A 16,023-nucleotide genomic window follows, 5' to 3' on the forward strand; every position below is an offset into this window, starting at 1 on the left:
GCTGGACTCGATGATCTCTCGAGGTCCCTTCCAGCCCTGATGTCTATGAAATCTATGAAACATTTTTCTCCTTTGATCTTAAACTGAGTAATATAATTCATGACCTCCTAGCATATTGGTAAAGCCACTAGTTTCTCTTTAACTGGAGAAAAATATGTGTTGTAGTATATGTGATGTGCCACACCTTCTGTGCTCCCTCTTTTCAAAGTCCTAGGTATACTCATGGTATTTTCTTAGATGAATTACTATTTCCACCTCTGTTAGAATATCTGAGAACATAATCATGTAATCCGTTGCTTAACCTTGTTATCCTTAGTCCTTTTCTCACTGGTAAAGATGAATAAAGGTTTTAACTATTTTGGCTGAATTTTCCTCTTCAGTAACCTTACCAGCACAGTTGGATGTAGACAAGGACTGCTAAGGATATTATTTCTTTTACCACTAAATCAGTGATTTAGCAGTGAGTCCAATGAGCAGCAAATGACATTTCTGACTAGGAGGGTAATTTAAATCAACTTGTAACTTTTTTTTTAATAATGAGAGATGTAGGCAGATAAAATATATTTCACTAGGAATATAAGACCTGGTTGCATCACTGAGGCTAAAAACATTTGAGGCAGTTCTGACCGATCCAGAATCTCAGATAAAAGAGTGGCACAGCCCCTCTTTTACACACCAAGGGTAAAAACAGATGATGTCCCAGGCTTTGACTTGCATCAAAAAAGGTGCAGCACAGCCATCTACCCCTGCAGCTTGGATGGTAATTAGCTCAAATTAGCTGCAGTTGTCTCCAGACAGTTGGGTACTTCTGAGGTACTTCAAGTGGCACACTGGCTTTGTATGTCTGTAGGATTCCAGGATAAAAGGTTTTGTCTCGGGAAGCTCGAATGATCTCTGGTTGTCCAGGAAGGAGGGAGGCAGGGAGGGAAGGTGTTAGCACACGTTTATCTTGCATGTTTCATAAGTACTTTATAAGCACTTTTGCATCAAGAGGATCCCAGGACAAAAGGCTTTCTTCCAGGAGAAATATGACATCTGGTTTTAGTCTAGGAGGGACTGTATGTACAGATCTTCTTCCTTTCCTGCAACTTGGGTTTCTTTGAAGCAGCACTCTCCTATTCCCAGGATAAGGGCCTGTAAATGTGAGGCCCTTCTCTTTTATAAACATTTCTGCTGTCCTTTGTGCCCTGTGGAGATAACCTTTGAAATATATTGCAGCTTGGAGGGAGATCACTTTTCTGCAAAAGCGAATCCCTCTGGAAGGGGAATTCCTACAGTTACTTTTTTGAAATAGACCTTGATAAATGAGCTTGTTCTATACACCATAAGAACAGAACGTTTAAAAACTCACTATTTTGTCATGGTTCAGTGAACCATTGAAGCAACTTTATTTTGTAAATAAGACTCTCAGCTAACTGCACCAGTAATGCTGTCTTTTGGGGTTCTGTATTTCACTGGGAGTACAGTTCTGCCACAAATAATATTTCAATTGCAAGATCATAATTCTATGACTGGGTTGCCTGAAAGTACACCCTAAATTCACTTAATAAAATTGGATTTGTAGTTTGCTGAGTCAAATTATGGTGTAAAGTCCACATTGACCTATGGAAAGTGTTCCAAGCTTTGAATTTTTTTGTTCTAGAGCAGCAATAAGATGCTGCAATTAAAACCGTTCTTTCACTATTTAAAGACTACTTTTATTAAAATAGCTATTGATTGTTGTTAAAAATTTTGTCTGTGGAAGTGCATGCATATAGAAGGCCCTTTTTAATTTACATTACCCTGTAGTGTAATGTAAAGGTGCCATAGTGAAATTTAGGTCTATAGAACTGTGAATTCCAGATGTATATTGCAATGTACTGAAGTATATATTGGTACAGTATTTAGAGTGACATTTCCATCTGTGCCAAAGTTTTCATAAGATGGAAGGCAAAAGAGCTTAATTTTTGCTAATTCATGTAATTCATTGCATTTGAGGAATATGTTTGTTCTTGCTGTACAGCTTCTCTCCTCATTCGTCAGTAATCGGTATTGCCTTCTATTTGGAATTTGGAGTGGCTCCAGTGTCTGGATCCTTCAGCAGCAAACCCTGCCTGTCAGCTCAGGATGCTAGATTTTCTGCTTCTCACAGCAGAAGATTGGTGTTTCAGATTCTCTCAACCATTTTGTCATACAATTTTCCCCCCATTTTGGTGAATACTTCATTTCTAATTGTAGCTCCTCTGTCCATCTCCTGAGATAAGAAATTACCTTCCTCTAATGTGCTGGTTTCTGCAGCATAGTACCTCAGCAAGCATTGAGCTGAATCCAAGAGTGGTGTAGGCAGCTTTTCAGGAACCTCAGATTAAGCTGTGTTTTCTTGCCACCAACTGAGCTGGGGTATGGGCTGGAGAGGACAGTCTTCTCTCACAGATCAGTAACCATGGGCATCCAATGGTACATACTTGGGAGGATAGTTCTGCTCTGTAGCTATAATCTGCTGACCATGTTCTTCTAGACCATGGACTTTGAGAGACAATCGTGCTAGGCCCTTGACACTTGCCTTATGTCAAGACTCTACTAGGACAGGCTAAAAGAGGAACTCTATGGAGAGGATTTCCATGGAGAGGAGAACCTTTTACAGCCTGTACAGCAATAAATCTTAAATTTTTAACACTCCAGGTTGCCAGGAGGAAAAAGTAAGTGTTCCTATTATAAGGCAAAAATAAGCAAGCAATATTAAAAAAATCAAAACTTTGTGTTTAAATCCTTTTGCCTCTGCTAATAGATCACTCAAGTTAATGGCCATTCATTCCAGGGACAAGCTGCACCTATATTGTTGTTGAGTTTTGACTCTGAATAATCTGAATGGACTTGAATATGGTATCTGTTTTTATCCACAAATTTACAAGTAATTTTCTATTTGTGGGAGCACCTGAGAAATTAGTAGCTGCAATAGCAGAGAAACCCCAACCCTCGCTGTCAAAAACAGTATAGCGGTATATCAGTGTCTAGCAAAACATAGGTTGGACTTGATAGATTTCATAGACATTAGGGCCCTCGGACCTCAGAAGATCATGGAGTCCAGCCCCCGGGGTAGCTAGGTGTAGCAGGGCACTAAGGTGCCTGCTACTGAAAAGCAGCAGTATGGGCTCAGGTGCTGGTTGCTAGGGGCAACCAGGAGGAGCTAAGGGCCCACACCTGGGGAGTCAGCTGACCAGAAGGGGCAGGGCTGACCACTATAAGACCCAGACAGGAGGCTGTGGGTGCTCTCTCTCTCTCTCCCTCTCTCTCCCAGCTGGCAGCCATACAGAAGGAACGCTGTTTCACCAAGGAAAAGAGCTCGGCCCTGAAAGGGGAAAAGGGAAAGGCCTGGATGTACAAACCACTAGCTAGACAGGTGAGAGATGTTGCATGGTTTGGAAAACGCTTTAGCCAGGAGGCTTAGATTTGAGTTATAGCCGATTGGCTTGCATTATTGCTTTTGTTGTTATCGTTACACCGGAGGACCGGGTGAAGCTATTAGGGGTTGGAGGAGGCCTCATCGGGGCTCCATGATAGTGTGGGGACCCTGGTGCCAGAGAGGGCACAAAGTTCAGGGGTGTATCGACCCCAGCGCGGGCAGGTGTGAGACGCCCCAGCACAAGGGGGGGGCAGGGAGAAGCGCCAGTGCGAGGCGAGCCAGAGAGCACCTGTGGGGCACAGGCTGCGAAGCGAGCCAGAGAGCGTCCGTGGGGGCGCGGAAAGGGATTGACCAAACAATGTCCAGTACATCTGCGAGGCTTGGGGCATGGTACAGGGGTGGTTGGAGCCACGCATAGCTCATAAGGCTGGGGTGCACCAAGTCACCCAAGACAGGATACAGACTGGGATACATCAGGGCACCGTGTCAGAGAGGACAAAAGGGCAGCTTCCCTTAAACATTATTACCATCAAAGACGTGACGGGCAAGATGGTGAGGGTCCTTTGACACCAACTTGTCACAGTAGGGGGCACTAGGGGAGTTCATGGCCACCCCTAGGACCCCACACTGTTACACTAGGGTTATAGGATCCCAGCAAGATAAACATCCAAACTTTTCTTTTAAAAAGTCCAGAGTAGGTGTTTGCAGCACCTCTGGAGGGAGTCTATACCAGGCCTTGAGGGCTCAGACAGTAAAGAAATTTTTCCTTACGTCCAAGCTAAAACGGTCTTGGAGGAGTTTGTGATGGTTGGTCCTTGCCATCCCTTGGGGAGCCCTGGTGAATATGCATTCCCCCAGATTCTGATGCACACCCCTTATGTCTTTAGGCTGCTACCAGGTCACCCCTGAGCCTGAGCTTTTTTAGGCTGAAGAGTCCCATGGCTCTCAGCTTCTCTTCATAAGGCCTGTTCTCTTGCCCTCTGATCATGCTGTGGCTCTCCTCTGGACTCTCTTAAGCTTCTCCACATCCATCTTGAATTGTGGAGCCCAGAATTGGATGCAATACTCCAGCTGCGGCCTCACCAAGGCTGAGTACAGCAAGAGACTTTCTTAAACAGGATTAAAAAATCTGAGGCTAAAGCTCCCAGTGAAACCCAGATACATTTTCTTTCCAAACCAACAAGATCATCATCATCGTGACAAGGACAACATGAGTATTTGTATTCTTTTCACTAAGCCTGCGAACCCATAGTTCTGGGAAGTGGCTGATAATAGTCAAAGCAAGGTTCAGAATGCAAGATATACATTTATTCCCATTTATGAACAACGTATCAAGCAAACAACATATTCTAGGAAAAAGAGCTTCCTTCATACTGGCTGGTTGCTGCAAAAGTCATGTTTACCAGCCTTTCAGAATATACATACTTAACGTAAATACCCAGGGGTTAAAGCAAGCTTAGCATTGACTGTAATAAGACTACTGCAGTAAAGATTCTGAAAGATCCAAAGCTTCATTTAATCAGTTATTTGCAGGTAGGCACTAGTCATCAGCAGCTAGTTATCTCCACTTGGCAGGTTTGTTGGTATCTTGCATCAGGCTCATCCTTGAGTGGTATTGATGACTTGATTTTTGTTCTAGATGTTTGCTGCTCACCATAGAAGGAAGCTTCACAGGTTGGGAAGAATACTAGAAGACAAACTTAGTTAAAAGCTCAGAGTAAATAGATTTTTTACTCTCTTTGGCAATCCTGCTGGTAACATTTCTGAATAAAAACTTACAGATACCATTTCACAAGTTCAGAGCAGTGGTCCATCAAGATCAGTGTCATGGCTAAGACAGTAACCAATACCAGTTATTTCAGAAGAAAATGCAGAAAGCCATGTCTTAGTGTTTACTGTAGAAATTCCTTCCATTCAGGGTTGGCTTATGGTTAAAAGGTAAGGGCTTGTATCCCTTTCAAATAGACACTAACCAGAGGTCAGGACTGCTCTGTGGCAGTTGAAATTTCATCCTGTACAAAGAAGAATCTGCTGCTTTGAAGGAAGGGAGGCCTAAAGTCCTCTGCTGGTCTAGAAAATGCATAGATTAGCAGTAGTCCAAAAAACCTTTGTTGCAACTGGAAAAAATACTAGAACTCTTGAAATAGGGATAGCTCCTTCATCTGGACCCAGAGGACCTACAGTTAACAGCCAAAGCATTGGAAGAGAAGTGTAGTTTAGCAGGTTTTTTCTATGTACCATCACTGCTTTTTTTTGGACAGAACTCAGGAAGGAAGTGTTATTTTATCTGGGACCCAAAACTCCCCTATGTTTTTATAAAGACAGTGCCTGGTGCAATGGAGCCCAAGCTCTGTGTGCTACTGCGATAAAGCAATAACCAGCAAATTTTCATGATCTCAGCTATATTAAAGTTCCTCCAGGTTGGCTGATTAGAGTCCTAAACCAAACACCAGAGAAAATTGTGTTCTTTAGGCAGGCACATTCGGTAAGTATTGTCAAGTGTCAAATTTAATCAGAATGACAGATTAGACAAGTCTGTGGGTGGCCTTTTAGTTGTCATTACCTCCCAAAGACAGGGTTTGGAATTATTTCCTTTGTATGCATAAGAACTACACTGGTAAAATGTTATAGCTCCAGAAACCTTTTTCTTCAAAGTAAGTTCTTGCCTCAGTTACTGGAAAATAGTTATCCCATCATTTTGTTACAGTTCTTAACATCCTTTTAGAAAGTTGTGATATCCATGGCCATTCCTAAAACCATAAGGTGATCTTAAATATATGACAGATATTACAGATGCACTTCTGTCCCCTCTTGTGGTCTCTCCTACCTCACCCTTTCAGTAAGTCAAGATAGCGGAGGACATTTTGTAATTCTTGCACTTTTAGATTGGTGCTTGAGCTACTGTATTCTTTGTATCCTTTAATACTCTGCAGGTGTGGTTTAGTTCATGCTTCTGCAGTTTTTCTCTTCAGAAGTATGTGACCTATTTCCCACTAGAGGCTTTTATAAAGCTTGTTTATTTTGCAGAAAGAACAAAATATTGAAAAAAACCAACTAATGTTTAACTTGCCTGATGTCTGACCATTCACTGCTGAAAAACTATTCAGCTCTCCTTGGTTCCTTTATATCATTTTGATTCCTCTGAACAACTGATTTCCCTTTCTTGGGAGCGCACGCCTTTAAACCCTGCCAGAGGTTTTTATATTTCTAAGTTTGGCAGATCTTGCTTGCCATTATTAGATTGTCTGGAAACAGAGGTAGACCCACCAGAACTACCAGTTCTGGGATTGTCCCTTAAGATCTCCTGAATGCCAGCTGATGAATGGCTTTTTTGAGCTGTCTCCTACTCCCAGACCAACTCCCAGTAACATAAACCAGTATGTCCCAGGGAGACAGTCACTGGGGGATGGGGAACCCATGCCCCTGTGGTAGGACAAGGGATGAGGGTGACCCACCCCCGCAGAGATAGCTCTGAAACCCGGGCAAACTTATCAATTTCAGGCCGGGAGGCGCAGGATGAGCTGTGCTGGGAAGAGCTGCCTGTGCAGTTTATAAGTTGTGCTTACTTGCAGGTGGGGCAGGCTTGGGTGACTGACGTAACTGGGGAACACTGCTCAGCCAAAATAAAAGCCGACACCAGCAGAGGTGAGGTGAGAGTGGGGGAAATGGTTGGCGAGGGAAGTGCTCTCCACACTGAGCGGAAGGCAGCACTGGCTTACAGCTGAAGAGCCGGCGGAAAGAGAAGAAGAGAGGTCCTCAGCAGGAGGGAGGACCCGGAGCGATGTCGAGGGACGGCTCGAGCCCAAGGCACAAGGGCTGTGAGGGAAGAGAGGCGGCGAGCCTATTCCCTCAGGTTCTTTTTTTTTTTTGGTTTTTTTTTTTTTTTTTTTTTGGCATTCCCTTTGGATTTTCCTTTCTTCTTTTTTTCTCTTGCTGTTGCCAGGGTACAGGCATCGCTCTGAGAGGCAGGAGCTGCCTTAGATCCACAGCAGGTGGCCAGCTGGCCACAGGAAAACACCAAGAGGCCACAGTGAATCACCTGTTCTGGTAGCACAGGCAACGTGCAGAGCTAGGACTGGCACAATTGGAGGGTATGCCACACGGAAACTATTTACCTCATCCTGGAGGCTGGCATATGGAAGGGGTGTAGGGGAGGCAGAACCCCATGGATACCTGCCAGAAGGCGTGACCCTCCTGGGGAGAGTCCTCAGAAAGGGAACCCACCACTGAAGATTTGATCAAAGTCATGGCAGGAAAGTTTCTAGGTGATTGAGGACACCTCCAGAGGTCGTATGTCCCCACGCAATGCCCAACACTGGGCGCATGTGCTAAGGAGGTTTGCGAATGCATCCTCAAGGCCAGGCGAGCACACAGTACATTATTAAAAACCTCCACATCTCAGTAACCAGGTCAGTGTACATAAATGCATACAAAGCAGCTCCAAATCAGTCAGAGAATATATGTATCATGTGTATGCTCTTTTCCCCCCATCTCACTTGGTACAAAATGCTCGAGGTTTAGTGCTTTGTAACCCTTCAAGCAACATAGTTTGGTGTCAGTCTGTGTGGTAGGCATCTGGAAAATTAGAGAAGTATAAAGGCTCCATATGCAAGGTATGAGTGGCCCTGTGAAGAGTTTTGTATGAAGAATATTTGTAAGATATGTTTGTGTTCCTCTACTGTCTGCGGAATAGGAAAGTATTGCTAGTTTGTTACCAAGTCATTTCTTTACATGACAAAGTTCTTGCTTTAATGATTTAGCAGTTCTATTTCTGTCCACTGTTGTGCTTTGATAATATAACTACTTTTTTATACATCCCTGTTTCAGGTTTGTTACACTGGCAGGGCATTGGCATTGCCCTCCTTCTTTGTTTTTGACTTGCACATTTTGGGGTATAATTGGTGTTTTAAGTATTGTTGGGTGTAGTTATACATGAGGATTTCAGGGGTTGATTTTAGGTGTTCTTTGAGTTAATGGTTGTTGGCTCAGGAGGCTATTTCCAGGCCTACTTTAGTGATGGACATGAGGAAAGAAATTGTGTGGTAGAACTAGAAATTTTTTACCTGATAATTTTCTTCCTGTCATTGGTTTGTGTCCTTATTCAGCACGTGCTGGTGGTCTGGTAAGTTTAATAACAAATTGAATCATTTATGAAAAGATGTGTTAACCTGAAGACTACTTACAGAATATCAAGATATTTTCCTAATAACCTAAGAACCTGAAGAAGAATGCATTGCATTTGAAAGTTAAAGTCTATCTCAGCCATATACTTTGTCCAATAAAATATATCATCCACAAACATCCTTGCTTCTCACATATTTCTCTAACCCTAATATGTGGTTCTGGAGTATTTCTGTTGCTTTGGAAGTACTTCACTGGTGGCCGGTGTTGAAGTACATAGGGCTTTGTCCTGGGGCCTACAACAACAGAACTGGGATGTCTTCAAATTCCTCAGACAGAAAAGATTGAGGGGAGAAGCTGTCAACAGAAAATTGACAGGCAAGAGATCCCTCATTCCTTCTGCTAGTTTGCAAGTACATTTTGTATGCCAATATCTGGTAAAGTTAACAAGCAAAGTTTTGGGAGCTAATATATTTATTGGACCAGTGATGAATGGGCAAGTAAGGCAACAAGACTTGAGCACTGACTAGGGTGAGTGGGCTTGGTGGGGAAGAGTGCTGGAATGAAACAGAGGGACACCTCCTCCCATTCCACCCCATCTAACCCATGCCTCACCTTCCTTACAGTGGCTCCAGCCTCTGGCTCCAGGAGCAGGGAGAGCAGAGAAGTAGTGGTGCTGTATGGTTGTAGGAGTACAGGATTTTTCTTCTATTTTTTGCTGCTAAAAATTGGTGGGTTTTTTTGGTTACTTGACATGCATGTTGGTGGTAGAAAAAGGTGACATCTCCCCCAGTAGCAGCAAGCTTCTGGCCAGCTATACTTCTAGTTGGGAGAGAGAAACTTCTGGGCACAAAGTGTCCTTCCTCATTTTGTGCCGCAAATCTTTTCTAACAATTCCTCCAGCTACATGGTGGGTCCAATAAAAAAACTTTATCCAAAACACCTTGCTTCTCACACATTCTCTAGACCGTCACAGCTAGAACACTTCATTAGTAAAGGTAATATACTCTTATGAATATTAATATACAATCCGCTGTTCAGAAAAGTATTCCTATATACCTTTTGTTTCCATAACATAGAATGTGGTTTTTATCATTTATTAATTGATCAATTTTAGAGATACTTCTGTGGGAAGCAAGCAAGAGACCGATGTCAACAAAGTTTTCTGGACTGTTCAAGGTTTGTGCCTCTACCATATTTCCATTTAATTTTAATGTTATGTTACTATCTTTGTAAGTAATCTAAAGGTTGTAGTGAGGTTTTAAAAATTATATTTTTAGGAAATAAAAAGATAAAAGCAGGATGTGCAATTCTGTAAGTAAGTACTAGTATTTGACATTAGAGCAAACAAACGTCAACATATGTATATTACATGGTGCTTTAAATATGTTTTCTCTGTTCTTTTGTTAAACATTAAAAATTATGACGTGATGAGCATAGATTAATTATAAATGTAATCTATAAAATGTTGCTGTCAATAATAACACATGAAAGAAATGTTTTATCCTGTCTCCTCTAAGTAATTACATGGAATTTTACTGTGACACCGGAAAGCTTCTCTAAGTCTATCCCAACCATGCAGTTGGTCTAATAAAAGATATCATCCACAACAATTCTTGCCTCATTGAATTTTAATGTATTTCTCCATGCTCTCCTGCATATAGATTATTTTCTTAGTACTGTATTTGATAATGTATTAAATATTGTGCTTGCTAAAGTATGTATAATAGTTTTTGCTGGTGTATATGTGCATGCCTGTTTGTTGGTGTTTACTGGAAGATTTTAATTCATCTATCAATTCCAGCATATTGACTTTTGGAAAGAGACATGCATGCTTTTTATTCATAATGTGGAAAGACCTTTTTAATATTGCTCCAATATCTTGGTAATGTGTCAACAAAATTTATGTTCGACAGACTAGATACTATTTGGCAGGATATTCAGAACTTACTAAATGGCTCTCAGCAAATGCTCTGGTAAAACTGCTTTAAGATTGTGTTCTAGAAAAATCAGGGTGGAGGAATGATGTGTGGATGCCATTTGTGGTGATATGCCATATTTCTTTCAAATGTTCTTCTGGCATGACATGTAAATCAGCTTCCCACCTATCTTTTTATATTTGCTATCAGCGAAGATGACCTAGGACCTAGAACCCAGCCAGTTGTACATACCTGCAAGTTATCTGTTATTACTGACTTCATATCAACATCCTGTAATATAAACATTTTGTTGGTTTTCCCCTCTTAATGTATAATGGCAAATGTATAACAGATGTCAGTAATTTGCAGAAATTGCTATGATAGGAGCAGATGACTTTCTAATGGAATATGAAAGAATCTGATTTACCAGCATAAAGTAAGCCTGTAATTTAGGGCTCAGATTATTCAATCACTGTTTACCCACATGAGTAATCCTACCAAAGGCAGTGGAATGTGTCTTGTTATTCGCATTCCTCACCTGTATAATTGTTCATGGGTTTGGGGTCCTGTGTTTATCCTTATACCCATATGTTTTTAATATTTATTTGCATATATTTATTTGCATAAAGAAAGGTTAAATCTGAGCTAGTGAGAGCCTGAAGTCATTGTAATAACCCTATTACAATTACTTCATGAATAAAAGGTTCTACACGATGCTAGCAGATGCACAGTTCCACCAGATGGAGTTGCTCAATCAGTTTTGGTGTTGAATCTCAATGGTATCCAGTCATTCCTAGTAGAAGTGAACAGTTTTACAACTGCTTAGTTAGTACTACAGAGAAATATGAGGCCTGTTCCTTCTTTAAGATCTTGTTACGCTTTTGTGAGTAAAACCTGGCTATTTCATAAAATAATATCTGTACTCAAATGTTAAATGAAATAACTGATCATGGGCATATCTACATGTGCATTGATATGCTGTAGTTATTGCACATTAAGTTTAGTACCTGTAATAACAGGCACTAACTGAATGCGCAGTAACTGGTGTTAGTGATGCTAATGCACAGTAGACTAATTTTTCTGTTTATTAACACAATAGCGCAGCTGTTGCTGTGACATGCTAATGTGCAGTAGAATTTAGTCTACTGCAGATTTAGCATCTTGTGTAGGTGCACCTATTTTATCATTATTTTGTTAGCATTTTGGCTTCACTGAAGTTGGATGCATGATTGCACTACATAACTAACAGCGTGGTAAGGGGTAGTTTTGGAAAAATCATTTTCCACTTCAAGTAAATATGGTTAAAAGTATTTCTCTGGATCCTCAGGTATTCTCAGAAACAAATTAAGCAAAAGAGGAGTTCGTATTGTAACAGGATTAGGAAAATACTTCAGACAGCTGGACAAGAAAGGAAATGGAGTCCTTTCTAAGGCGGATTTTAAACAGGCTTTAAAAATATTTCATTTAGAAGTGTCTGAACAGGTAAGTGGAACTGGAACTGAAGCCATGAGTGTGATCACAGTCTGATTGTCTTATAAAAGTTCGAGTTGCTGCTTTCCTCTAGTTAAAATGGCAATTTTAAAACTTCAGTGGTATTTGGTACTTCTGCTTTCAGACTGACATTTTAAAACCTCGCTTTCAGTCCCTCTCTCTGCATCATTAAGTAGTACAGAGGCATAAAACTATTTTTTTTCTTTTGTTAATAATTTTAAAAACATTTTTAAAAGTCCTTTGACTATATTTTAGTGTCTAATAATGATAATATGCCTTCCTAGTAAATAATACACATGAGATGCAGCTAGTTACCTTCTACAGATTTCTGGCACTTTGGCACATATTGCTTCATTTGGGCTTTTCCAATATGTCTTATATAGAAGTTGAAAAAATACGAGGAACAAAACTGTATTTCCCAAAAATCTGCAGCTGGGAGAATGTTTGTCCATAATGACTATTTGAATTGGGTCTGAGATGAAAGGACTCTAAGATATTTCAAAAAGGCTCTTTTCAACCTTGACGCTTCAGAGGCAAACTAGGAATCATGGTAGTCCAGGAAGAGTGTGGAATTATCTTCTTGGTCTAGAAAGAGATGTAGTACTAAGACATGACCTGAAACATAACTGAGAAAGATCTGAGGTTTTACTGGCTGATAGGCAGTGTTGAACAATTTTTTTAGAAAAAAGAAGTTAAACTAGTTAACTGACTGTTGGTTTGTGATTGCCCTAGCTTTGAATAATAATTTCTTTATTGAAACCTGGATTATCCCATATTTCTTAGATTGGTCCTATAAATTTCCTTAATCAAATTTGTTAACAATCTCTGTTGGTGAGTATTCCACAAATTCTGCTCTCTTTATGATCCAGGAAGGGTAAAGGTCCATCATGCATCGTGGCTCTGATTGCCATTACTGCTTCTAGGATGGTTACTTCCATTACTGATCTGAATTCTTGGAAAGGACTTTTGTTTCCAAGGCTGCTTTTGTCTCAGTCTTGGTGGCTGTTGAGGTCAACCTGAAAAATGATCTTTGTAAAATAACATAAATTCTTCAGCAAGGTGCACTTGACTCTGGTACTATGTAAAGACAGAGTCTGGGTTTGCATAGTCTAAAACACTTGTGGTGCATATCTGTGCTGCATTTATGAAAAAAGGGAAGTGGGATTTCTTTTCCACTAAATGGCAGAACAGAGGTTTTTTGATAAGTTATGGATTCTTGGGGGTCTCAATTATTTTTGGAAATTTCAGAGGGCATGTCCCCTGAGGTACATTTGAAAGACAGAATGAAGCCCTCAGTGATAACTGTACCTACCAGTCATCTGTCTGTTAGGAAATTAGTTTGTGGTGATTCAGTCTCTTTCCATAATTACGTGACTGAAAAGCATTTATCATAAAATGCATATTGTTTGACCAATAAATAGTAGTCTTTGATCCTACTTAATAGGGTGGAGGTGCCCAATGATATACATTCATGTAGGTCTTGTAAAAGGTAACGTTGACAAGTCACTCTTGAATTTCAGGACTTTGAGTCTTTGTGGTTTATTCTTGATGACAACAGAAATGATGAAGTTGATTATGGGGAGTTCACCCGTGCGCTCTTTGGGGAAATGAATGAGTATCGAAAAGCATTTGTCAGAAAAGTAAGTTTGTGTAATTTTTCTAGATAGAAGTTTACCTGCACAGAAGAAAATGAAATTCTCAAATCTTATTTTTGATCAATACCATAATAAAGTTTAAGAATTTCAGAATATTATGTTGATTTGTAAAAACTAACGTACATTTTGATTAAAAGGCTGCATCTGTCTCCCTTGTGCTGAATTATCTAATTTTGACTTCTGCAATTGGCAAAAAAACATTTCTGTTGGTTAGCATGCCCTTCTTCCTTAGCTATTGTCTTGGTACAGTCTAGTGGATAAGACCTTGGGCTAGCATTTAGAAAACTTGAATTCAGTTATTGAAGCTTCCACAAGTATATTGGTAAATCTGAGAGACATTTCTATGGCTGTGTGCCTCAGTTTCCCCCGTATGTAAAATGGGGAATTACTATTGATCTTTGTTAACACACTTTGCAGTCCATAGCTATTAGGCACTGAAAACAAGGTGTCACTATTCTTTATTTATTTAAGATACTGTTTTATAAAATGTTGTATGTAGGGGAACTGTGTGGTCAAAGGGATTGGTAATAGAATGTGGAATCTTTCACTTAAAACACTCTTTACAGTCCAGTTTGCACTGTAGCTACTGAAAATTGTTACTGTCATTACAGAAATACAGAAAAAACGTTCTCTCCTAGAGGACCTCCTGTCAGTCCTACATTGAAAGAGAGAGAGTACTACTACAGTTACCAGTGTCAAAGCAATAAAGTTGTGAGGATTTAGGCTGAGTTCTCTTTCTGCTTTGGATGATCAGTTGTCAGTTAAGAAATGATTACCAGCTTTTTTACTGTAGTTACAAGAGGATGAGAAAATGCAGGTTGATTTTTAAATTCTCTAGGTTGAGCTTGCAGTGCTGGCAGGGAAAAAAGATTATGTTTTGGCTTGTGAAGTGATTTAAATTTAATATGGAAGTCACTGAGAGAGAAAAAAGTATGGAGCTCCATGATGTCTAAAGTCAGTTTTCTGAGTACAGCTACTCACATAAAACATGTAAGTACTTCAGTCCAAGTGCAGTCTGTTCTGTTGAACATAAAAATGTCTGATGCAATTAAGTGTATTCATGTAATACATTTCTATTCATTTCTCCTGCCTATTTTTCTTTTTTATCTTTGTTTTAGGCATATATGAAACTAGATTTCAACAAGACTGGCAGTGTGCCTTTGGTAGATATTAGAAAATGTTATTGCGCCAAGAAACACCCTCAAGTATTGTCAGGTAATCCATATAAAAGACATGCATCTTAATTAGCAAGCTTATTTTACCTGTTAACAGAGAGAGAAGAGTACCTGTGAGTTGTAATTTTGGGCTGTGTTTTATATTGACTTCAACTTGGGCCTGATGATAAGAATTTTGTCCGCTATCTCCCGCTAACATATTTTTCTGATTGGAACTGGCCCTAAATGCTTAGGGAACTCCCTCATCACAATTCCTACTGTGTGATTTTTATTTTATTTCACATTATTTTTTTGTGGACAAAGTGTCTCACACTTTTTTCCAACTAAGAGTTAATGTTGCACTTTAAAAAAAAAAAAAAAAAAATCTATTCTCATTTCATTCTTGTTTTCTAGTGAACTCTCTCAGGCCTGCAGAAAGTGTTAATTATATCCAATGAATAAACTATCTTCTAAATAAACAACTAGTATTGCTCTGGGATATGGATTCTTGATAATGTGTTACAGATAGAGATATTTATGTTGTTTCTTTTAAGCCACCTAAAACAATACTATTATGTAGTTTAAATTTGCAACTGAAGAAAGACTAGATTGCAGAAGAAACTGAATTTCCAGAACACACATCCATGTGAGAAATTAATATTGGACTGCTTCTATCAGTCATATATCTTAATTCTTTGAAACAATTTTGTAGGTTATGAGAACAGCATAGGCAATCTACATCCAGAATTTTTTGGAATAAAATACTCTAACCCTCCCACAAATCATTGTGATTTTTTTTTTCATTTAACCAGGTTATTGCTAAAAAGCTTTAACCCTGAAGCATTCCCATATGAGCTTGTTTCTGTTGCCCACTGTCATCCCGATCAGATGGAATCATTCAGTATCTGTTTATGGAAGAGACAGGAAATTTTTCAAGGGATTGCTTTAGGACTCAAGTGTCTCAAACCTAAATAGAAAAGAATTAAGATTTATGAAACAGCATTTCAGCATTTGATGGACAGAGGAACGTTTGAACTTGTTACTAAAAAAAATAGTCCACCTAGTCTAAGTTATTTTGTTTTTGCTAAGACTTGGATAATTGTGTGAAATTGCAAAAGAGGAGTTTGTCAACATGGGACTGCTTAATTGATCAGTAAGATGCTTAATTTCATATATAAGTTCAGTTTTTCTCCATTGTTTATTTTCATAGATTTCATAGACATTAGGGCTGGAAGGGACCTCAGAAGATCATTGAGTCCAGCCCCCCGCCCGAAGGGCAGGAAGTCAGCTGGGGTCATAGG

General features: G+C 39.8%; 1 protein-coding gene across 1 annotated transcript in view; it reads left to right on the top strand.

The window, feature by feature from the left end:
* Nucleotides 1–16,023, top strand: part of CAPS2 (calcyphosine 2) — a 54,373-nt gene that overhangs the window by 34,615 nt on the left and 3,735 nt on the right. The window contains 6 exon segments of the mRNA XM_019543200.1: nt 8,751–8,781; nt 8,784–8,881; nt 9,621–9,682; nt 11,750–11,904; nt 13,434–13,553; nt 14,687–14,783. Of these exon segments, the coding sequence (XP_019398745.1) occupies nt 8,751–8,781; nt 8,784–8,881; nt 9,621–9,682; nt 11,750–11,904; nt 13,434–13,553; nt 14,687–14,783 (563 nt within the window).

The sequence above is a fragment of the Crocodylus porosus genome, unplaced genomic scaffold (assembly GCF_001723895.1).
Source record: "Crocodylus porosus isolate Cpor-Errol unplaced genomic scaffold, CroPor_comp1, whole genome shotgun sequence".
Classification (NCBI taxonomy): domain Eukaryota; kingdom Metazoa; phylum Chordata; order Crocodylia; family Crocodylidae; genus Crocodylus; species Crocodylus porosus.